At 42.0% G+C, this 25,134-nt stretch overlaps 1 protein-coding gene across 1 annotated transcript in view; it reads right to left on the bottom strand.

Moving 5' to 3' along the window:
- The window catches only part of Kcnq5 (potassium voltage-gated channel subfamily Q member 5), a 493,552-nt gene extending 482,022 nt beyond the window's left edge, over positions 1 to 11,530 (bottom strand). The window contains exon 1 of the mRNA XM_055605926.1: positions 11,042 to 11,530. Coding sequence (XP_055461901.1) covers positions 11,042 to 11,466 — 425 coding nt within the window. The 5' untranslated portion in view covers positions 11,467 to 11,530. The remainder of the gene's footprint in view (positions 1 to 11,041) is intronic.
- Positions 11,531 to 25,134: the final 13,604 nt, after the last annotated feature.

Consider the following 25,134-nt stretch of genomic DNA (forward strand, 5'->3'; position numbering starts at 1 on the left):
AAGAAGAAGAAGAAGAAGAAGAAGAAGAAGAAGAAGAAGAAGAAGAAAGTTGAATATTTACTTTATTCTTTTACAGAGAGAAAAAGTCTATGATTCCCTAATAACATTATGAATTGTGTTATATGTTCTTTCATTAAGGACGTTCTCTACATAGTGTGATTGTTTCTTGACTATTGTTGTCTATAGTTGTCTAGGTTACCTCAACTAATGTCATACATAAACTTATTTTTATTATCTGCTTTCAGCCCTGAAGCGTAGAATAAAACTCCATACTCAGGAACTCTGGAAAACAGCTCTCAGCAGCATGACCTAACTTGTTTAAAAACAGGAATTTGTGAAGTAACTCATCAAGTCCAACACTGGATGCAAAGGCTTGAGAACCATGTAAGGTAATTTTTTTATTGGTAGAGATGATATGAAAGTAGCACTTGCATTTTTAGTGGAGTGACTGAGAACATTCTTCAAAGAGAAAGGGAATGAGAGGCTACTGGTCATGGTCACACCAAACTGGTGGCCTGAATCAGTTTAGAAGTCAACATTATCAATATAAACATAATGTCTGAATCCTCTCTTCACTGATGTAGACACTGTTCTACCTTGAGAAGGACCACAGGGTCGTCTCAGTTGAGAACTAAATGGGACCATGTTACCTATGGCGGCTAAGTTCAGGGGGAAGATAGTAGTCCTTCTCAGAGCTCTGACACTTGGATGGGTTTGAATCTAAAGACACCTTCTAGCTTTCTTCTAAATACTTGGATGCCCACTTGATGTTCATTACTGGCCAAACTGTAGCCTGTAAATGAACTTCCATTTCTTATTCTTGTCAGCATTTACATGAGTAGGAGCAGTAAGTTCTGAGTTCAGCAGTGTATCCTAAAGCACTAAATGGGTTCCCCGAGAGTCATTATTATCATTATTCTACTTCTGTGTCATATGCATTTGGGAACTGAAATGATAAAATACATGATTTTTATCATTCTTCCTCAGAGGTTCTCCTATGATAAACATGCATTTTTGAGGCCATATGTTAACCTCACAGTTATAAGTAAACTACAGATCTCTGTATTTTTCTCTGGTGCAGATTATAGATACTTTTTTCTTGAATATAGAAACTCCTACTGAGTAGGACAGAGTATACAGAAGATAATTTTAAGCTAAATTCTATTAACCAATAATTAATCTGTTCTCCCTACATCTCGCTATTACTCTATTCCATTCCCCATTTCCTTGCCTACCCTTAACTGCTGGTACTGTCCATGTGTCCATCATGACCTACTGACTTTCTCTTTACTGCCTTTCTTGCCAATTTTATCTCCAGTATTTTAAAGCAGCACTTACAAGCTACTGTAGACATACTGTCAGAAATTCTACCAGCACAAAAAGCTCAGTATCTCTATAGTTAAACTTGTATTTATCATCCATACACTCCCTCAACCTATTGTGCCACCGTAAGTCCTGGTTATAGTTAATGGCTCCTCTTTCTATATAACCACCCAACTCAGTTACTGGAAATGATGAGTCTATCTCCCTTTATTTTCCACACTTGATAATTCATAAACACTACTCTACTTTAGTGCCATATTTTTCTCTTTTCTTGCATTGTTTGCCCAGTCTGTGTCCTAATTCAGTAACATTTCCAAAGCTGATTGTCTCTATTTTCGATCTCCTTCAAGCCATCATTCATAGTTCTAGTAGAATGATACACTTGAAATGAGAGCTTCATGTGGTGGTGCACAATTATAACTGTGTTTCTACTTGAAAGCCAACCTGATCTTGATAGAGCTGGAGGCTTTATCATTAATATACACACACACAAAAAAAAAACAAAAAAAAACCAGACAGATGAGAGAAAGAAAGAAAGAAAGAAAGAAAGAAAGAAAGAAAGAAAGAAAGAAAGGAAAGAAGGAAGAAAGGAAGAGGGGAGGGAAGGAAATAAGGAAAAGAGAATAGAGTCAATATTGTCTGTGTTAGCTCTATCTTTTCAAAGATTATCTTATATCAATAGGTATAAGATAAAATCCTAGAATTTAAGAATGGAAACACAGCACTCCACCATATTATCGCTAATTCTATTTACAGTTTCAAAAGTAGTCACCACACTAACTGAAAATATTAATATTTTAAATATTATATAGATATATACAGCTGTCACATACGAGACTAATACTGTAGTTTAATATCTCTAGTTACTATTTCATAAATTAAGAAAGCTGGTATTGAAGGCAACTTGCTCACAGCCACCAATTCAGTAATAAAAGCTGAAGTTGAATTTGAACCTAATCACGTTCTCCTATGAAATATCCTTTGGACTATATCATCTGCTTTATGGAGGGACTAGCTCTGAACACATTATCTTCTGTATATAATGGCCTTTAATTGGATGAGTAATTGGATCCAAGGCTACAAACAAAGAGATGAGAACTTAACATTACAGTAATGAAGATTTGTCCTACGCTGGAATAGAGAGGAAACAGTCTAGAGTGGCCTCTTAAGTACTCTAAAGGGAACAATGCCCAATGTGACTGTTTGCAGACGCCATATCTGTTCATGTACAGTTAAAACCATCCAGCTTTTTAGATTATCTGCTAATCTTAACATAATTGAATACATTTCAGTTTTTCTTGTTTTTGTCTTTTTATTCAGTTGTCTCATATGACTTCCAGTGGAGTATCAAAGGCAACATGAACTCTCTACAATGTGTGTTTATACTTTGAGTTTAGTTATGTGACTATGTAGTCACTAACGTACATATATACCCAATATAAAAGAAAAATTATTTTTAAATTTAAGAATTTCCAGATTAACCACCACTTAGGAAACTCACTCTTCTGGCAAACTGATTCAAACAGTGTTAAAAGGAAGACGAGGGAGTGCTGAGATCCATCAAAGAAATTTCACTGATAATACATAGATAGATAGATAGATAGATAGATGATAGATAGATAGATAGATAGATAGATAGATAGATAGATAGATAGACAGATAGATAGATAAAATTGCACTTCTAATCTGTCTCCCACGTTGTAACCAAATGGAATGTGGGAAAGCACACTTATAAGAAAACTAAAGTGTAAACACGAGCACAACATCCAGCATAACTGAATGGTGACGGGTCAATGTTTGGGCTTCCAGTAGTTTCACACCATTGGGCTAGGATAAAATATGCTCTGCTGGCATTTTCATCTGCCAAAATAGCCATTTGTAATTAAAAATTAATATTGGCATTACTTCTCTGCAAGCAATTATCAAAAGGCTTCTGGCTATCTTCCTTGTTTATAGTGTTTCTTGCAGCAGGACTTTATTCCATTTTGAAATACTGTTCTCATTTTTTTGTTTCTTTTCTGCCATACTATTCCCAATGCTGATATATCAATAATTTTAACATTTTAAATTGGATTATGGACCTAAAGTACAAAAGTATTTTTTAAATTTATTTATTTATTGTTATTAATTATAACTTATTCACTTTGTATCGCAGCTGTAGCCCCCTCCTTTATCCCCTCCCAATCACACACTACCTCCCTCATCTCCTCCCATACCCCTCCCCAAGTCACTGATAGGGGAGGTCCTTCTCCCTTTCTATCTGACCTTAGCCTATCAGGTCTCATCAGGACTGGCTGCATTGTCTTCCTCTGTGGCCTGGTAAGGCTGCTTCCCCATTAGGGGGAGGGGATCAAAGAGCCAGCCACTGACTTCATGTCAGAGAAAGCTTCTATTCCCCTTACTAGGACACTCACTTGGACACACAGCTGCCATGAGCTACTTCTGTGCAGGGGTTCTAGTTATCCCAATTCATGGTCCTTGGTTGGAGTATCAGTATCAGAAAAGACCCCTGTGTCCAGATTTTTCGGGTCTTTTGCTCTCCTTGAGGAGCTCCTGTCTACTCCAAGTCTTTCTATCTCCCCCTTCTTTCATAAGATTACCTGCACTCTGCCCAAAGTTTGGCTATGAGTCTCAGCATCTGCTTTGATACCCTGCTGGGTAGAATCTTTCAGAGGCCCTCTGTGGTAGGCTCCTGTCCTCTTCACTGTTTTTTTTTTTTTTTTTTTTCTCTTTCGATGTCCACTCCATTTGCCTTTCTGAATGAGGATTGACCATCTTACCCAGGGTCCTCCCTAAAGAAATGTTCAATGTTCTTAGGCATCAGGAAAATGCAAATCAAAACAACCCTGAGATTTCACCTTATACTCACCAGAAAGGCTAAGATCAAAAAAACTCAAGTGACTATACATGCTGGAGAGGCTGTGGAGAAAGGGGAATCCTCCTCCACTGCTGCTGGGAATGTAAACTTGTACAACCACTTTGGAAATCAATCTGGTGCTTTCTCAGACAATTAGGAATAGTGCTTCCTCAAGATCCAGCTATACCACTCCTAGGCATATATCCAAAAGATGCTCTAGTATACAACATGGACATTTGCTTAACCGTGTTCATAGCAGCTTTATTCATAACAGGCAGAACCTGGAAACAACCCAGACATCCCTCAGCTGAGGAATGGATACAGAAATTGTGGTACATTTACACAATGTAATCTACTCAGCATTTAAAAACAAGGAAATCATGAAATTTGCAGGTAAATGGTGGAAACTAGAAAAGATCATCCTGAGTGAGGTATCCCAGAAGCAGAAAGACACGTATGGTATATACTCACTTATAAGTAGATATTAGACATGTAATATAGGATAAACATACTTAAATCTGTACAAAGGTATTTATTCAAATTTTAAAAATAGACTGACTTTCCACAGTATTTTTATACAACTTGCTGAATATAAATTGAGCCACCTAAGGGGAATAATTAAGTTTTAATGAATGCATTTTAAACAAAATGCAAGCATCAGTTTCTATAGATACAGACTTAATTTCAAACAGAATTCTTATGCAAATAATAAACAATGAATTAGGTCCAATGGCATCAGAAACAAAAAGTAATTAGTAAAGTTCCATCTTCCAAAAGGGAACTAGCATATTCTGGAAATTTGGAATATCTGTAAATGAACTAAGATGCATACATAGACCACAGCAGTATAACCCATAAGATTCTGGTGCTAATGACTCAGGACGGGGGTTATAGTTTTAAGGACTGTGTGCACATGGCATGGAGAGAGGCAATAAACAGGTTCCTTCTCCAATCAGAGGAGTGATGTGTTAAACTTTAGAACTTTATCAATGGTGTGGCACTTGGGGAGTAGGTTTTAAAGTTATAGCCATGAATTCGGAGGTAATTGTCCCATTCAGGGATGAGGAGAGGGATGATTAAAATTCCAAATGACTTTGTATTCCAAATACCTTGTTCTTTCTCTGATAGTATTTTGGAATCGTTCTATTCCACCACCCCACTTGGGTCGCAGAAACCATTATGTGAATCGACAGATAAAGAGTCAGAGACCCAAAGGGTCAAATGATTGCTTCACTTCAATTACTTAGTAGAAAAGCTACAGATGAAGCAGTCACATTCTGGGACACTTCCATCATCTCCAGTGAAATTTCAAAGACATGGCACTTCTTTCAGCTTTGCATTATCTGAGACTTCTGTATGGGGAACGTCCAAATAAGACTACTTCCTCACTCATCAAGTTAGCAATTAACAAGGCTCTATTAGATACATAAGACCTCGTTAAGTTTTGATGCCTAAATATTTAGAGTTTTCGGTTGGGGATTTTTTCCTCATGCTGAAAGGCTGGGGCAAGAAAACACCACACCACCAAGGTGGATAAAGCACCATTATAATGTCATTCCCAGAATACAATGAAATCTAATACAAGTGGTACCTACCTCACCCTTGCTAACCAACTGAAAATGTGCCTAAGAAGCCACTTTTGGATTAGTTCAAAGAAGCCATGAAAGTTAGAAATATGTGTGGAAAAGTCCCACACTAAGTGGGAAATTTTCATTCAGCAGCAGACCATGAGAGAAATAATCGTGAGACACAGGACAGAAGAGCCTAGCAAGGCTGGTAATCAGGGAGGATGGAGTCTAGGAAGGTGGCTACAATTAGGCTATCAATATAACATAAGAGTCTTGTAAACTGTTCTAAGGAACCTGGACACTAACTTATGATACTCCTACTCATTCCTCCACTAAAATCATACTTATGACCTGTGCCATTACAAATAGTCGGCAACAAAGGCCTTGTTCTTCAGGAACATCATGCAGAAGAAATCCAGTGATTTCTCATCTAACTTTCTAGTCTTTGGGTTGTTCTATTACGGTGTTCTAGGTCAGTCTGCAGATTCCCACTCATCCATTCTTTTTGCTTCTTGCTGGTGTTTCTAGCCCATCTCACTGTTTCTTCATTCATTGATTTAACTACCACAAGCTGATAAATTTTTCAAAGTCTAGGTGTAGGGTTGAGACATTATATCAAGATTTTTAAATAAATTGATTCTTTCAAAATATTTTCTTATGTGACTTCTACATTCTTGAAATAGTTAGGGTGGCTGACCAGAAACCCATAAATATACGAAGGCTTGTTCCCTGTTCTGATTTCTTACAACCCCCACCCACGTGAATAAGAATCTATGAAATTCTACTTGAACAAATCCCAACTCTTTACATTTCTATGGGTCTTCACAGTTTGCTTCAGGTACTATTGAATGACGCTTCTATTTCCCAAATCACAGGTGAGAATCAACCTCACAGACACATCAGGTGGGTGAAATAAGTCAATGACTGTGGAGTACTCATCCCTAAATGGGACGTGCGTCATCACACCTCTCCCCTTATCCATCAAAGCTCCGGAACACGGAGTGACAGGTGCACAGTGATTATAAGGACCCTATAACCGGGCCAGATAGCAACGTCCGAACATGGAACATAAACTCACACCAGGTGCGGTTGTGGCCTGCACAAGATCGAACCAGTCAACACCCCAGCACGGATCATGGCTGGCTTAGGCGATACCCCTCCCCCAACTGCAGAATTATCATTAGCTGATGACTGGTAGGGCACCATACCTATGGCACAGAGGCAATGTAAATTGGACTCAGTGAGTTATTCAAAAACAAGATATAAAGTTAGGGTGAGAAAGTGGGAAGATGTTTGAGAAGAGTTGAAGGGGAAAACGGGGAGTGGGTCTAAAAAAAAGTCTCCAAGAATGAATTTTAGAGGAAAAAGAAACATTTCAGATGAAACCTCACTTTTTCTTGCCACAGTTACTCCCTTAGATCCTTGGGTAATAATCTCCCACTTTTCCGAGCGTCGTGGATCATGTAGAGAGCCAAGAGACATTTTCAGGATGAATATATAGATCAAAAAACGGTAACTACGAACAAAAACTTTGAAAAACTATTTCCATCTAATTACACACCATACTGATTCCATTTTAAATCCCCTCTCCCAATTCATTCTCCAAATTAGGATGTATTCTCTTGATTTTGACCATTCATTCACCCCCTACATCCTACAGGATAAAGACAGATTTGTCCTACAGGATACAAACAAGATTTCACATCCATCATCATATGCTACTAAAAATTAGGTGCGTGCCCCTCCGCCCCCCGACCCTTTTCTGGAAGTTGGCTTTATCCTGCATGGGATTTAAAGTTCTTACAGTTATTACATATTCATGACCCCACACTTTCACTAGAGCTATTTTCTCTATCAAGATTGTTCATTTTTTCCCTGTTCTACCCAACTGAAAGTGGGCTACTTGATCATCCAAATTAAGCCCAGGCCTTACTTCCCCTTTGAATACTGCTGCCTTCCCTGCTCTCAGCAACTTTTGTCTTCTCTTTTGCAAGAAGCTGTATAATTTATCTCCCCTGTCACCATACCGACAGGAAGCAAGATGGCCAGGCAGCATAGACGAGGGTCTGAGAAACAGATAGGGACAGAGAAAACAGCAAAGGACAGAAAGAGATATACCTGGAAAAAGTTTCAAAGCAAATGAAAAAAAAAAAAATGACTCCAGGGTCCCTAGTTTGGGTGGTTGGAGTACTCTAGTTTTTAGTATTTATGAATTCTCATGCACAGTATTAAATGAGACAAAGGTCCTGGTCAATGTGATGGCTTACATGGACATATCTGCACGGCTGCCTTCCTGTGAGTGCTCTCGGGACTGACCGAATTTGCTACACTGATGCAAATTTACATCAGGAATCCTATCACGAAGCCCTTACAACTACCATAATTCTTCTAAATTTTCCCCAAAGAAGGGCAATTTAAAAGGAACAAACAGCTCAAAGAAATCATCTCCTATTTTAAGAGCTCATCTAGTTAATTGTATCACAGCTGAAGACAGAACACACTGCTACCCAGGGACTCCAAAAAAGAGCAGGAAGGGCCTGGATCTCCTAAGGCCCACAAATTCAGAGGAAGAGATCACTTGAAGCAGGTCATCTCTGTTCTTGCCAGCATCCTTACCGGTCGGCTGGGGTATATACTCATCAGATCACATTTGAGACCATTAAAACAGCATTATAATAATTATTCTTACATATTTTAACAGAATATTCTCTTTACCTGAAGCATAATAATAAGCGCAGTTCTCTCGTTTCTTGGCAGTGGAAACACTGGGCTAACCAAGTAAATTCATCCCTGAAGTGCCTCATTAATCACAGTGTACTTGTTCTTGGCAAGGAGCTTAATACCCTACAAAAACTGTTATTAAAGTAAGATTTGAGGATTCCCAGGCTGGCAGGGCATTAGTTAGTTACACCTCCCTAGAAATTATTTTCTTATAGTTTCCTGTAATGGTCTTATTAGACTTACAGCTCAAAGTAGCCTTGCTTTATTAATTTAATGTGTAAATTCCGGCTATTCAAAACCTCATTTAAAATCATAAGTAGCAATTACCCCTCCTTCCCCCAGGCTCTGCTGCGGTTGTGTGCCATCCTTCCAGAAACCGACTCTGTCCTTCCTGACTTGGTGCTAACATGCATGCAGCCTCACCATGTAGCTGCCAATACCCCCGCCCTCCAGCCCTCAAGGCGCTTAGAAGCATCATGAAACTTTACATTGGTAACACTACGTTGACAAGCACATAATCTTCCGTTCTACCCACCAGCGAATTCGATAAAGCCGGTTAGCAGGCAGATACTGAAGCTGGAATCTTTAAAAGAAGTTTTGTTTTAAGTGTCGAAACCCGTAACAACTGGCCTACCAATCAGACATCAAGAAGAAAATGCTTAGGAGATATTAGTGTGGGCAACCACACTCACCAAGCTCCCTCTAAACCTCTATGTACAGACTTTCCCCACATAAAAGGCAGTATGTTGCATCACATTTAAAACTCTAGGTCATGAATATTCTGAGCGTTTTCTAAAAATAGCATCATCCATATTGTGTCTGTTTGCTGTAAATTAAGCCTCATCATTGCTAAAAATATGTAGACATTCTGATAGGTCAAAATAATTTATTAGGCCATTAAGGACTAGATGGATTGCATATCAACCCAAGGAGGTGAGCTTAACATGTGTCAGTAGCTTTTTATCATTAATGACATCTGCATCCTTGTGACTCCTCCACCAGCAGATGATAGAACTTATGCTTCTGGATGGAATGACATTCCTTGCATGTGCCTTGCAAACATACAAAGCTGGCTGGAATAGTCCACCTAATCCTTCATGTTCCAGTCAAACTGGAACTGTAAAAATTTCCAGACACCGGGGCCCCAGAGTGCAGACCCCACCAATTTCCTGGCTTCTACCTGGTCCTATTTCAGGTTCACCTATTTACAAAAACAGTCCCTTCTCTCCTGCTATTTATTTATTTATTTATTTTTGCGTTTCCTGGGTTGGTGCCAGTTCTTCATTCCAGATGAGCACAGGACGGCATGCCTCATTTCTGAAAGTATTTTGTGTCTTCTAAACGTATCTCACTAGGTATGAAATAAGGGACCAGTCTGTATGTGCCTGCAACGTTCTCTGAAGGTCCCCTGAGGCTATTATGTTTGTGTTTCGTTTTAACATAAAGAAGGATGGCAAAGAGGGGGCAAAAAGTAGAGACGGGTCCTTTAAAAACACTAAGTTAGACAGGGTGTAAGGGCATAAAACCAACCTAAGTCTTCCAGATGAAGCTAACTCTAACAGGAGATCGAATGAATGGACACTGTGGGAAAAGCAGTAGTAAACTTTAAAGCCACTGCAAGATTTTTAACGCCTAGGGGGGAAACAAACATTTGTTTCCAATCATTTTCTCATTAAGCGTTCTCTGCTAGATGGCGAGGGCTTACTTCGCGCACACACACACATACCCTACTTTGTCTCTGAGCCATCAGGGCCAGCTCAATCCACTGCTTGATCCATGTCAGGGCTGGTTTCTGTGCATTTCAATTATTGCACCGTGGGCCATGTTCCTGAACCCCGGATTCCTCACTTGCTGTGTCTGAGCTGAGCAGAGCTTAGATGGCCTACTGGCCCTCCTCAACTCAGGCCACCTCTCTGTAGACACACACACTGACAAGACTTTCCGTTTGTGACAGCTGTGATGGTGGCCAAGCGTGTTTCCGGGAGCGCTTAAAACCTGTCTCTCCACCACGTAGCAGCTTCCTCTGCTCCACCTCGGGGGCTGACTGGGAACCCATTCTTGACCTCCTGTCCGCTCCATCCCACCCCACCGTGACCCTCCTAACCTCACCAACATACTCTCCAGCCTCAGGTTGGTGCAAAGCCTCCCTGAGCGTTCCCCGGCTCCTGGGCGCCCCACTCAGTTAAGTTTACTGTATGTCAGGACCTAGTCGCTCCAGACTATCTGAGTCGCCCAAGTCCTGCTCCTGCCCTCACTCTGCCAGGTACCTGGAACAGACAGTCTCCCCTGGGTGCCCCGGGGCAAAACGGTTCAATCTGAACATTTTGGACGAGCGATGGGACCAGAGATGGAGGGCCCCGGAGGGCCAACTGCGAACACGTGCAAAGAAAAAAAAACCACCACGTGTGTGTGTATCTGCGCGCGTGTGGGCGCGAGCGCGCGCGCGTCTCCGCGCCTCCGGCCAGGGAGTGCGTCCCGGGGGTCCAGGCTCCGGGGGGGCTCGCCCAGAACAGGCAGGATCGGGGGTGGGGGGCGGAGGGGGTCGCCCACGGGAGGGGGCGCGGGTACTCACACGAACGCGTGGTAGACGAACGCCCAGCCGCGGGGTCTCTCCAGCACGTTGTACAGATAGTTCTGCACCCGCCGGTACTTGACGTTGCGCCGACAGCTCTGGCCGCTGGTGTAGGAGAGCGGCTTCCCCAGCAGGCTCATCCGGGCCCCCTGCTTGCCCCGGCGGCTCTCTCTCAGGCCGCCGCCGCCGCCTCCTCCGCCTCCTCCTCCTCCACCGCCGAGCGCCGCCGCGCGGGTGCCGAGCAGCAGCAGGCCGTCGCCCCTGGCGGCCGCCGAGTTCAGCAGCACCCTGCCGCGGCCGGACTCCACATCCTTCATGCCGCTGCCCGGGCGCCCCCCGCCCGCCGCCGCCGCCGCCGCCGCGCCGCTCCTCACCCAGAGCCCGGCGGCACCGCCCTCCTCTCCTCCCGCGAGGTGGCGGGGCATGGCATCACCACGGGCACCGCGAGGGGGGCGCCGGCGCCTGCGGCGGGGACAGCGGCCTCATGGGCGCGGGCAGGTCTGCAGGAGGGAGCCCGCAGCCGACGGGGCGCCCCGGGGGCGGGAGGGCTCCGGGCGGGGGCGACGGGGTGCGCCGAGCCGGCCGGGGAGGTCCGGGTCTCTGCCGCTTCCGAGTCCCCAGCCGGGACCTGTTGGGGGCGTCACTTTGAGAGGTGTCCCTCGCTCTCCCTTAGTCCGGCCACTGCCACTCCCTCCTCCCCCCGGGCGTCCCCGGGCCGGACCTGGGGTGTGCGGGGTGCCCCGAGACACGCTTGCACGTGTGCGCGCCCAGCCGGCTTCCAGTATGTCTGTTCCCTGTCCCCCTCGCGCACAACACCAGCCTGATGCTATGTCGGTCTCCCAGGCCGAATTTGGTTCGATTCTTCCCGGGGCTCGGAGCTGTCCGGAGGGTGAAATCCGCCCGGTGCCTGCGGTGAACAAACTGGACGAGCGGGTCTCCGGGCTTCTCCCTTCGCTATGCCGCGCCTGGTCTTGCCATCCTCCCGCGATGGGTGTGGGCAGGAGAGGCTCCGTCCTGCCCTCCAGGTGCTGGCTAGCCTAGGAGCAAGCCAGCGGGGGCGACGCTTCGGACAGCGGCCCTCGGGTTCCCGCGCTGGGGATCAGTCCTCCGCAGTTGGATGGACACATCCAGGCAGGCGGGCACCCAGCTGCTTCCCGCGACTCAACCCAGCCTGCAGGCTGTGACTTTCCATCCTAGCCTCAGACAGCAAGCCCGCGAGTCACAGAACATCCTTCCCATCCCCGAGGGTGGGGTGTGGGGAGGGCGTAGAACTCCGAAGTAGCTCTTTTGCGGCGAGGGAGCTGCCTTGGGGCTCCTCCCGGCAGAGAAGCCTGAGAAAATGAACCCACTTCCCTCCTTCCAAAAATTTCCATTTAAGTGGGAGAAAGTCATAAAACTGCTTAAGTCTCCGCAGTAGCGGCGGTGTCCCCAGCGAGTGGGAGGGGTATCATGGATCGTGGGGAGCCCGGGATCTGCTTCTCAGTCGGGATGCTGTAACTTACAAGGTTAGAGACACGTTAAGGGGAACCACTGACTGGGTCTCCTACCACCTCTGGCGGATGGGTGCCCCAGAGCCCGCGCTCTTAGCTTAGCAGAGTGAGACCACGGTGCCGCTGGCTCAGAACTCTGGCTTTCAAAAACATCGTTAGCAATTAAGCAACAAGATTTCAGCTTCAGCGTTGGGGAAACTGAGAGGAAGCCAGCGTTGGGAACGGCTTCCAAGAGAGCAACCTCCTCTCCAAATATGAAAAAAAAAAAAAAAAAAAAGAAAGAAAGAAAAAAAAAATCACCAAGTTCAACTGAACTATGCTTTCAACACGAAGCCAAGGTAGACAGAAGCCAAGTGGCCATCCTTCTGTGCGCCTTTTTCACTTCCTTCAATATCAAACAATACTCAGGCAAAAATCTTATCTCGGTTATCTCACCCGTAGCAGATAATACTCTATCAACACACCCCACCCCAGCATACACCCACGCCCCCGGACAGCTGCTCTGTGCGGGCATGGCGTCAGCTCCAAGTTTTACTTTTATTTTTATCGTTGTTGTTTTGTGAAACCCCCCCCCCCCCTGGCTCGTAGACTCAGCGAGACCTTGTTTCCCTCAAAGCCTCTGGGCAGTAGGCACTACTGACTCTTAGCTCTGTGCAGCTGGCAGCGGTACCACGTGACTGTGACCGACACCCAGAGCGCTCCCACTTTCCCCTAATACACTTCACACCCACACACCGTGGAGGTGCTAGAGAGATTGCTCTGTGCCCTGCTATTCAAGGCAGATGCAGAGAGAGAGAGAGAGAGAGTCCTGGAATAAGCTCTGCAATCCTAGAGCTGTGGCGGAGACCCTGGCTGAAGGCGGGGAGAGTTCGGTGCAGCTAAATTTAGACTCCCCACGGAGTTTCTGAGCAGGGACTTTCAGGGTGAAAGATGTGGAGACTTAAAATGACTCGTGTGCACGTTTTCAACGTGAAAATTCTGAGCTTTTCTCAAAATAGGAAAACGAAATGGCCACTTCCCCTTAACCAAGCTGGTTTCTTTGCTTTAAACTTCCACTGTGGTTAGGTCACCTTCACCTCAGGCAGGGCCTGGACCCCACATGCAGGCAGGAAATCTCCAAAAGGCATGCCCCGCCCCCGCCGGACCCCCTAGAAAGGCCCAGGAAGTCAGTTGCTTAAAGTGCAAATGATGCTTTAGTAAGATGCAGGAATCATGATGGAAGCTATGATGTCTGTTTCGAAAATGCTAATAAGCTGGAGGGGGAGGGTGGCAGGGCAGTGCTCATTACTAAGGGCTGTAGCTGCTGAAGACGTTTGTAACTGTCTCTTCTGAGCATCATGCTTTTAGTCAAAAATCCAGAGAAGGGGGCGTGTCTGCATATCCACAGACCTATGGACCACTAGGAACACAGCATCCTGGTTCCCAGTTACAGCACCCATTCTGCATCTCTGAGTAAACGGACCAAACAGCACAGGGCAGGACCGCATCTACACACTGCCTACTACTATTGCAAAAGGCTGATCTGGATTCAAACCCTAACTAGTTATCTTGCGTTTCCATTCCCACAAGGAAAGAGCGAGTGAGTCTGTTCAGACCTCTTCCTGGGCTCTGGTCTGAGCCATGCTTTCTTCGGTAGACGGTGACTTCCCTAGATAGACGAAAGTCAACTTTGAGGAAAATAAAGTGTTTGTAATTAAGCTTTTATTGTTGTTGCTGCTTCTTTGAATACAGGTGTTGCTAGGAAACTGCCTTCTATTTCTTTTACTGAAGTATCAGTAGGCATGGTGAGCCATGCATGAAATAATATAGCATGTATTTCATGAATAATAATTACACTAAAATATGAAAGAGTAATAGTAAAGGTACAGGGAGTTTCATTTATTTGTTTGTGGCTTTGTTTTGTGCGACAGGATCTCACTCTGTATCTCAGCTGTCCTGAGACTACATATTTAGAGGCTGTTCTCTAACTTGTGATTATCCCTCTGCTCGTGTCCTGAACGCTGTGACTACAAGCAAAAGTGTAAAGCTCTGTTCAGAGAACCACTTAAAACAAAACAAAACAAACAAACAAAAGTAGTGTTTATTGCTAATGTAGAGCATGTGAGTTGATTAGCGGTCCCTCGCCCTTTAAGATGGTTTGCTTTAGCCTGGCAGTTGTTGCAGGATATTTGATCCTCAAAATTGTGAACTGTAAAACCCTGTCTCTTTGGTGTGGTTGAGTCCTATCACATATCTTTGATCCAAGAACTTTCCCTTTATTGTAAACAGGTGATTATGGTGTGGTTCACCCAGCCCTAGCACACACCTTTAATCCAAGAGCTCTCTGTACACAGGATTTAATAAAGGTAACCCTAGGTCAAGAGGTTGAGCTAGAAACCAGCTGACAGAGATAAAAGAGTAGGAGGGACTTCAAAGTGAGGGATGTTTAAGACAGCATGGAGAAGAAGAAAATGCAACTAGCTCAAGTTTTGGGGTTTTTTCCATGCCGACCTGAGCTGAAAAGGAAGGTCAGCTGGTTACTTTCTCTGCCTCTCTGAGCTAACAGGTTTTCACCCCAGCGTCTGGCTCCCAAGTCTTATTGGTAAACTAGAATGGTTGAGATTTTCCTTCATTTAAACAACAGGCAGTAGCTTTACACCCCTTTAATCCCAGCACTTAGGAAGCAGAAGAAGTCAGACCTCTATAAGTTTGAGGCCAGCCTGGTCTACATAGCAAGTTCCAGGTTCAGCCAGGGCTACACAAGAAATCCTGTCTCAAAAAACAAACCAAAACAAAAAAGTTTGCTTTCAACTACTCCTTTGTGATGCCAGCCTGAAATTTATGACCTTGAACACTAAACTCCCTAAATTGAATATAAAGATATCAGTTAAAAGTAGTTTGAATACAGTTTCTAGACAATTATTTATTTTGATATGTTTTCTGTCCAGTGATATTTTATTTCTGAACTGTACTGGAAATAGTTTTATTAGAAATGCCACACGCGAAATAGTAAGACTTGCAGAGGAAAGGAGCTCCACAAGGAGAGCAACAGAAAGAAAATGTCTGGGCATAGGGGTCTTTTCTGAGACTGATACTTCAACCAAGGACCATTCATGAAAATAACGAACTCCTGCACAGATATAGCCTATGGCAGCTTAGTCTCCAAGTGGGTACCCTAGTAATGGAAATTGGGACTGTCTCTGACATGAACTGATTAGCCTGCTTTTGGATCACCTCCCCCTGAGGGGGGGGGGGGGTGCAGCCTTACCAGGCCATAGAAGAAGACAATGCAGCCAGTCCTTATGAGACATGATAGAACAGGATTAGAAGGAAGGGGAGAAAGACCTCCCCTATCAGTGGACTAGGGGAAAGGCATGGGAGAGAAGAGGGAGGGAGGGTAGGATTGGGAGGGGAGGAGGAAGGGAGCTACAGGTGGGATGCAAAGTGAATAAACTGTGATTAATAAAAAATAATAAAATAATTTGATTCTCAAAAAAAAAGAAAAAGAAAAAAGAAATGCCACAAGTACGCTAGAGATGCACACATGACTCAGCACCAGCAAAAGGAGGCAAAATAAATGGATCTAGACTTCAGTCAAAGGTCAGCAGCACCATTACCCTCTTCTGTTTCTTCTTTTTCATGGCCATGTATATTAATGTTTGTACCAACCCTCCAGATACAGCATAGACTCACAATCAAAGCCACATATGTTGTTCTGATGAGCTTGTGTGATGCCAGGAGTACTATAGAGGGGTACACATATGCTTTAGTCCAATGAGAGATTCCTGGGCTAATCATAGTAGCAATGATAACAGGAACTTAGAACAAAACTTAGAACAGTAAGAACATTTACAAACAGAAAATAATGGAACTCCATGGTTCCGTTATTCTGACTTGCACAAACCCTAGTCATAACAACAGGCCTGGAGCCCGAAATGAAGCTCCCCCAACAACCTCCTGAACATAATGCCTTTTAAACTACATCTTCCTTGTCTTCAGCTTTTATTTCCTTTGTGGCAATCCATAATCAAGCCAGTAAGCATAGCAGCTGTACTGCATTGTATAGGTATCTATCATTATAATCATTGTCTCAGAAAACTTACTTATTTTCTCATATTAAAAATAGCAGTGTGGTATCCTCTTTTAATGCAGAATAATTATTTCTAAGAGATCTGATGCAAACTTCTTAACAAGAAGTTTCTCCAAGAAGCTGATGCTGGAGACCCCAACATAATATCAGAGACTCCTGGAGGTTCTGATCTTTCGAGTCTGAGGCCTGTATTACTCTGTCAGTGACAAATGGCCACCTGAAAAAAAGCCTGGCCTGAGGGTACAGAAAGAATGTAGGAGGTGTGAACTATGAACTGAGGTTCTGGGAAAGAAGTCATACCTGAGCTGAACTGACAGACTGACTGATTAGAAGTCAAGGCTGCTGGACTGATTGGAAGTCCTGATTGCAGGTCGCTGGAATGCTGTAGGTCTGTTCGACTGCTTTCAGTTGTCATTTATTGCTGATCTGTTTGACCTAACTTCCTTTTGACTATCAGGTAAAATCATTTTAGCTTCCACCACCCCAAAGGCAAAGGATGTCATGAGATGCTATCTAGGGCCTGTAGCAAAGAAGTTTATGCTTTGCTATTCCTGAAATAGCTGATATCCTCACTGATGTGATATTTAAATGCCTTCATACATAGCTTTTTCTGTTTTATTCCTATTTGAAAAATTCATAAGACTGTTACTACATTGGAATGTGGTGTTTGAAATCACCTGAATCTGTGTTCTCTGGCCTTGGTCCCTCCTCTTTGTCTCCAGAACATGCTTATGCCTCATTCCCTTTGAGGTGAGCACCGAGAATTTGCTGCCACAGCAGGTATGTGGTTGTCAGAAGAGCTTTGGTAAGGGAGCTGGGGCAGAGGGCTTCAAAAGTTCTCACTGCGTTCATTCTAACAGCTACCCCCCCCAAAAAAAAAAAAAAAAAAAAACTTCTCATATATTGTCCTGATCAACATTACAAGCAAAATAATTATATTTACTATGTGTTCAGTGTGTCCTAACACTGGTTTAAATAAGTATTTTATTTGATTTTCACAGAAAATCTCATAAGTATGTGCTTTAAAACTAGACTTAGGGTTATATTTTAAAAACCAAGAAATAGCTTCAGTAGTCATCTTCATTTTTCTATGAAAATAAAGTCTCCTGTGTAGATATTTTTATTAAGAATTTTAAAGCCAGCCCCAATCTGATGGTACTAATGTTTTGACATTGTATTTACATTTTGGTCTTTTTCTTAACACTATCTTCAGTTCCATTAATGAAGCTCTACTTATTTAGCCTATTCCAGCACGTTACTTTGCCAGTCTTAGCTTCTCTCTTTTAGACACTGTTTAAAACTTCTTCTGGGAAGTAATCTGAATGGAGTCATCACAATCTTCCAAGATCCATATAGCTTGAAAGAGCCAGGTTGATAACAAGTAAAAAATCTCCCCTGAGCTAGTGTATTGGAGGCTTCTGTTGTAATTCTGTGCCCCCTAGTGGTACTGACATTTTACCATTATTCTTCAATGAGGAATTACAGACACTTCCTTTATGAAGCCCCTACCAATGCATTTATTTCTTCTATATGCAATCATCAATCAATGGGTCCTTTACTAGCTGGAGCAGTACAAAGATGAAAATAGGAATAGTCTAGGTTTTTAACATGTTCAAATCAGATAAGAAAGATGAATAAATTAAGTAATTATAACTTAATGATAAGTTCAGAAAAGGTTATGCTGGATGCTATCCAAAGCTATAGATGATTTCCTAGGGAGTGTGATAGATAAGCAAGAAGTTGGGGAAGAAGCAGACACGAAGAAGAAAAGACACGAGGGAAGAATCTTCAAAGACAAAACATTGGAGGAAATACCTGATCATGCTTTCAGAATAACAAGTGGTTGGATTGCACTCCAGCTGGGCTGCTTTTGAAGACAAAGTCATAAACAGGAGGCAGGAAAACTACCCCAGGAACTCTAGGGCTTAGGGACCTAGCAAAGACTAAGACTATATCCTGAAGAACAGAGGACCACTGGAGAATATTGAACAAGGAACCTATTTCTATTTCCACTTTCAGAACTGCTCTTGGTACAAACTGAGAACCTATGAGGGATGTTCATTGTTCCAAGTCAGAGGAATAAAAGATGATCACCTAGAAAAACACATTCAAACTCTGCTATACTCATAAATCAGCGTCTTATTCATTCATCATTGGAGAAGCGTCCTCCTGCAACAGATGGGAACAGATGCAGAGACCCACATTACACACAGAGAATTTTTGGTACACATAGTTAAACGGGATGTCTTCAGGCCTTCATTAAATTCCTCCCTTCATAGCTCAGGGAACCCTATGGAAGAGGAGGGAGAAAGAGTATAAGAGTGAAAGAGAAAATGGAGGACACCAGGAGAGCATAGCCCTCAGAACCAACTAAACAGGGCTCAGCGGATCTCACAGAGACTGAAGCAGAAAAGGCACAGGGATGACACCAGGTCAGTTACGCACATGTTACATCTTTCAACTTAGCATTTTTTATGGTATTCCTGAGTGTGTGAATGATTGAGTCTCTGGTTTTTGTGCCTGCTCTTGAGGCTCTTCTCCTTTTCTTGGGTTGGCTTGTCCAGCCTGATGTGATGGGTTTTGTTTTATCTTATTATATTTTATTTTGTCATATATGGTTGTTATCACTTAGTAAGCCTATTACATTATAATGAAAGACGGAAAGGGATTGGATATAGAGAGAAGTAAGGGAGAAACTAGGATGCACAGAGAGGAACTGTAATCAAGATATATTATATGAGAAAAGGATCTATTTTCAATAAAAGGAAAAAAAATCAAGAAACAAAGAAAGAAAAAAAAAGAAGGAAAGAAGAAAAACACAAACATTAAACCAGAAAAGCCCTGAAAAGCATGAGCACTTAGGGTTAGGAGAAGAGACAGAAATTAAAACAAGACTATGCAACCACTCAGGACCCCACTGTGACTGCCACAAAAGGAACTCCAAGGAAAAAATGCCAAAATGAGATCAAACAAGGTAGACATTTTCAGTTTAGCAATAAAGACATCATTTGATTTCCTTGTAGAACTATATAATAATAGAGGATGTATTTGAAGACATAGGAATGAAGAGAATTTTTCTAAAGGTGAGGGAGAACTGGTAAGCAGAGGATTTGAGTTGCAGGACAGTTTTAGACAAAATACCATGTTGGTTAACCTAGGACTTGAATGTCTTGATACTCATACTGAATAAGCATGTGTTTGTGTGTGTGTATATATATATATATGTACTTGACAACTGAGGTGTGCTTGTTACTGACACTGTTTTACTGTGATGTCCAAAATATCTTTGATAGCTTATATTGATTTTATTTAGTAAAATGTGCCATATTTGATTGTTAAACTTGAAAAAATTCATGTAATGATATACATTTTCTGTCTAATTTTATCAGTGAGAAATTAATAATGAATAAATATGTATTTATTTTGAATAAATAATGAATAAATATGTATTTTATTCAGGAGACAATAAAATTACGTGAAGAAAGGGAAAAAGCTGGTATCTGTTGACTCAACGCCCATGCTGTTGAGAGCTAGAGTGAGACGTGTTTGAATTTGGTATAATAAAGGAGATTCAAGGTTCTGGAGTGTCAATCAGATGTTTGTTTTGTCTCTTATATATGTGTGAAAATGTACAATTGCAGTAACAGAAAGTTTGTTGAAATTATGTTTGAACATTCTCAAAGTAAAAAATATAATAATAATAATCCTGTTTGTTGGAGTTCTGAATAAACTTTCTGTCTTTTTACAGTCATGGATCAACTACAAAATGACCACAATTGGTTACTGGTGTCAAAAAGAAGAGATCAATGAGGGGCAGGTGAGACAGTCCGGAAGTTATGGCCATCCTGAGATAATTAGCACTTCTGCTTAGCTGTCCCAGATTCTGGCCTGGGGATGGAATGAAAATACTAGGAGTCCCTGAGCTTTGTTGAAATCTTGTTATTCAAAATAGTTTATCTGAATAAGAAGCCAATGTCCTGAAAAAAGCAGGAAAGTGAGATAACAAACAAGCTGTGTTTTCCACCCTGGTGGAAAAATTTTGATGAGTTACAATATGAGGACAGTGAGGTAGAGTTATTATCACTGAACATGTTTTAAAGACTTATATTTTGCTTCTGTGTGTTTTTTTATGTATGAGTCTGGAGGTTCATAAGGAAAAAGAAGGCAAAGGTTGTAACTGTTCCAAGGAAGAAGATATTTCTGTTACTCTGTGTAGTGCAGAAAGCAGTCTATAATAGTCATACTTTGGTCATGGAATAATTGAGTTTATTAAGCAAATAATGTCATGGTTGGTTTTATGTTTCTGGGATAACACCATGAAAGAAAGCAGTTTGTGGAGAAAAAGTTTATTTTAGCCTGGTATTGTCCTTCATGGTGGGAAAGCAAGACAGAGACCTGGAAGCAGAAGCTGAAGCAGAGACCATGGAGGACTACCATTAACTGGCTTGCATCTTTTGGCTTGCTCAGCTAGCTTTTTCATATAATCACGACAGACCACCTGCCACAGGATGGCCTGACCCACAGTGAGCTGTGACCTCTTGTATCCATTAGTAGTTATGAAAATGCCCACAGACATGGCCATAAGCCGATCTGATCCAGGCAGTTCTTCAGTTGAAGCTTCCTTTTACCAAATGACACCTGGTTTGTGTTAGGATGACAGTTGAAATTAACTATGACATATAGCAAGCCAAAGTTAAAGAATAAGTAGCAAACAGTAGGCAGGTAGATAGGAAGGTAGGTAGGTAGGTAGGTAGGTAGATAGATAGATGGATAGATAGTAGATAGATCACAAGGCATCAAATCAGGTGTTCAAAACATTAATCAAAAATCAGCTGGGGAAGTCTGGTAAGGGTAGTTATTTTCTTCCTGATAGAGTCCAAGGCACAGCAGACTGTTCGCTCTGATAAGGCTTCCAAACAGAAGAGCAAATAGGGCAGAGATGACATCAAACCACAAATGACATATAGCAGAATTGACTAGGGAAGTTGTGGCAGGCAGCTGGAATTGCCAGTTAAGCTTTCTCTCCATAGACCAGCTTCCCACGGCCAAATACCCAGCTTTGCTTCTACACTGTAGGCACTTTTGTGTTGTGGGATAAGAAACAACTCACCAGTACATCATGCTCCTCAGCCATTACATAGATGCAGAGGTTTGAGGTCAGAACCCTACATGCTCCCTAAATTCTGGGAGCTTCCACAACTGCAGGTCAGTTGATTCTGTGCGTCTTTTTGTCTTGCTGTCCCTGACCCCTCTGGTTCCTCCAATACTTTCTCTCCTTGCTCTGCAGGACTCCCAGAGCTCTGCCTAATGTTTCTGCCGTGGGACTCCGCATCTGGTCCAGTCATTTGTTGGATGGAGTCTCTTCTGTCTTCTCTGATGATAACTTTACCATTTCAAATTATCTTCTATTTTTTTCCGTAAAATAATTAATAAAAGAAGATATTTCTTTTCATAAGTATAGTACAGTGTGTACTGTTTGTGTGTATTTGATATTTAAATTTTATATATTTTAAATTATTTAATATTTAAATAAAACTGACTTTAAAAAAAAGAAACAAGTCACCTTTGTTGGAGGTAGTTCACCTTCCAGCTCTTCCCAAAAGCATGATTTTTTTTTTTTTTTTTAACTCTTAGGCTCTTTTGCTGTTCTATTCCATCCACGTCACAGTGTTAGGGAAACCACCCTATCCCCAGGCAAGAGGTCCTAAAGGGCACTTGACATAAATGGAACTAAAGTGAGAAATGTAGCAACTCCACTTCCAGAGCAGGCTTCTCAGTGATCTCAACCAGCACGTGACAATTTGCCAGAAAATGAACATCAATGGTATCATGTTAAAAAAAAAAAAAGAAATTAGAAGAAACTGGGAGATGCAACACCCGATATCATTCCAATAGTATTTGGGGCAATAAGAACTGAAGGGTAAATAGAGTCACAAAAATACATAAATATGCTCACCTGGAGACAGAAAACTATATTAACCACAAAATCCTGGTCCCTGAATCTCAATTCTTCCATGTGTGAAGTGGGAGTAATCCACATATCACAGAGTTGTGTGTCAAGTGAATCTGTTCCCATACAACCAGCAGCAAAACTGACTTGTAGCAATGTGTAATAAATGTTACCTGCAACACCTATTGTTCACAAGTATTTAGACCTTAAGTTTAATTTGTGCTATAGCATGTGATTTGGGTAGTTGATGCTTCTTTTTCAGAAAAAAACAAACAAACAAACAAACAAAAACCTAACAAATAATTGCTAACATTGGCTCAAATTTATTAGTAATCTAAGGTTAAAAACATAAACCTATAATTTCAGCTTTTATGGTCAAACTGTAGGCAAATCAGAGGTGAAAATTTAAGTTTTCAGGGGATTTGTGAAATTCAAATTTGTGGATGGTTGTGAAGTTTAAAAGCAAATGGCAGCAGCTACATCCGATAATATGCCACATTTTACAGTCATAGCTGCATCATTTCTTGAAGGTCACTGGATATAGCAGAACAATCCTTCTGGTACGTATTTCTGATAGCAATCTTCAAAGGATAACTATTTCACTGAAGAAAATTTATGTAAAATTGTAGGTATGTTAGTGGTAGGTGCTGAATTTATTACTCTGGGCTGCCTCAAGATTTCCCTAGACAACATGGGTTTAAGAGTTTGCTAAAACCTTAGCAAAGTGCTTTTTAGAATGCTAATCGATTTGCATACAATTTCTGAGGCTCACAGACTCTTGGGAACAATTAATAAAGTCTGGGTCTGAGGGCTAGAGATGGAGCTCAACATCCACCTCAGGGTTCACTCTTGAACAGTACACACGTGCACGCATGCACACGCACAGGCACACACACACACACACACACACACACACACACACACACACACATGTGCACACAGGCAAGAATCCTGTTAAGCTAAACCCATGTCTGTGGATCTTTAATTATAAATATTTAAGATTGATCTATTTCTTTTGAGATGGGATCTTACTATTGACCTCAAATGCCTGAACTCAAGGCAGTCTCGGTCCCAGCTTCTCAAACACCTGGCGTTGAAAAGAACTTGTCACTTCTCCTCTGTTTTTGTCATTTTAAAATTCAAAATTATACAAATTAATTGGGAGACCATGGGACAATTAGATTCATAATACATTATGTAATCAGGTTAAACATACCCACTACCCCTAAAGCCTTCTATCATTTATTCTTTGTTTAATTCTTTTTACTGTTTGACAATTTCATACATGCATATACTGTGTCTTGATCAAATTTCCCCCTCAATCTTTCCCCAACAATCTCCTCCCTATCTTTCTCCCCAGACCCCTGCTTTCCTTGTGAGTTTTTTTTTTTTCAACCCCTGGGGTCCACCTAGTGCTGCCTGTATGGTCACGGTCATAGGGCCATATCCTAGAGCATGATCATAATCCCTTCACTCTTCTAGGCTGGGATTTTGACTGGTTTGATCTTGCACAGGTCTTGAGCTTGTAGCATGGCTTCTGTGAGTTTAGCTATGCCATGACTGCCAAATAGTTTCACTACAGATGCCTACTACCTCTGGCCTTCACAATTTTTCCACTTCCTCTTCTGCAATCATATTTTTGTGTTTGTTAATTTATGACAGGAGTATTCAAAGTCCTTTCCTATCACTTTTGAAATGTGTAGAATACAATCCCTACCTATGTTCAAATATACAGTGTAACTTCATTCTGTCTGCTGTCTAGCTTCAGGTTAGCATCTATTTATTAACATTTTCACATTCTTCTGTCTTCTTTGCTGCCCATGATCGCATAATATCCATTCTCCTTTCACCTGCTATGTATCATTTTTACATCAGCTTGTCTTTGTAAATGTGTAATACTTTTGAGTATGAGTGAAATGTGTAATACTTGTCATATCATCCATCAGCAAACAGTGACAATGTGACTTATTTTCCATGTGGATTTCTCTTGCTTTATATAATTTCAAGGTATGTGTGTATAATACTGTTACAATGATCTCTAGTTTCTTTCATGTTGTTAAAAAAAAAACTTGGTCTCATTCATTCTTAGGCTGAGTGGCACGTATGTATCACAGGTTGTTTGTGTGTAAATCCATTCATGAAGACTTAAAGGACAAAAAGGTTTTCATTCATTGGCATTGCCAGTGATACTGTAATGAACATGTTAATGCAGCTATCTCTTCAAAGTATGTCTATCACACAACTGCCAGCAATATGCAGAGAAAAAAAAAAGAGTTTTTACTGACAGTTCTGGGGTGTTCTATAGGCTCTAGCCAGAGTACAATCTGCTACCTATGGATAGTGGTTGGTGCACATCTTTATTCCCAGGACCGGGGAGACAGAAACAAACTGGTCTCTGTGAGTCCCAGGCCAGCCAGGGCTACATAGTGAGGCATTGTCTCAAACAAATAAACAAAAAGAAAAAGAGCAGAAAAAAAATGAAAGGGAAAGGAAAGGAAAGGAAAGAAAAAGGAAAAAAGAAAGGGAAGGGAAGGGAAGGGAGGGAAGGGAAGGGGAGGGGAGGGGAGGGGAGGGAAGGGAAGGG

This window comes from Psammomys obesus, unplaced genomic scaffold, assembly GCF_907164565.1.
Source record: "Psammomys obesus unplaced genomic scaffold, mPsaObe1.curated_primary_1811, whole genome shotgun sequence".
Lineage (NCBI taxonomy): Eukaryota > Metazoa > Chordata > Mammalia > Rodentia > Muridae > Psammomys > Psammomys obesus.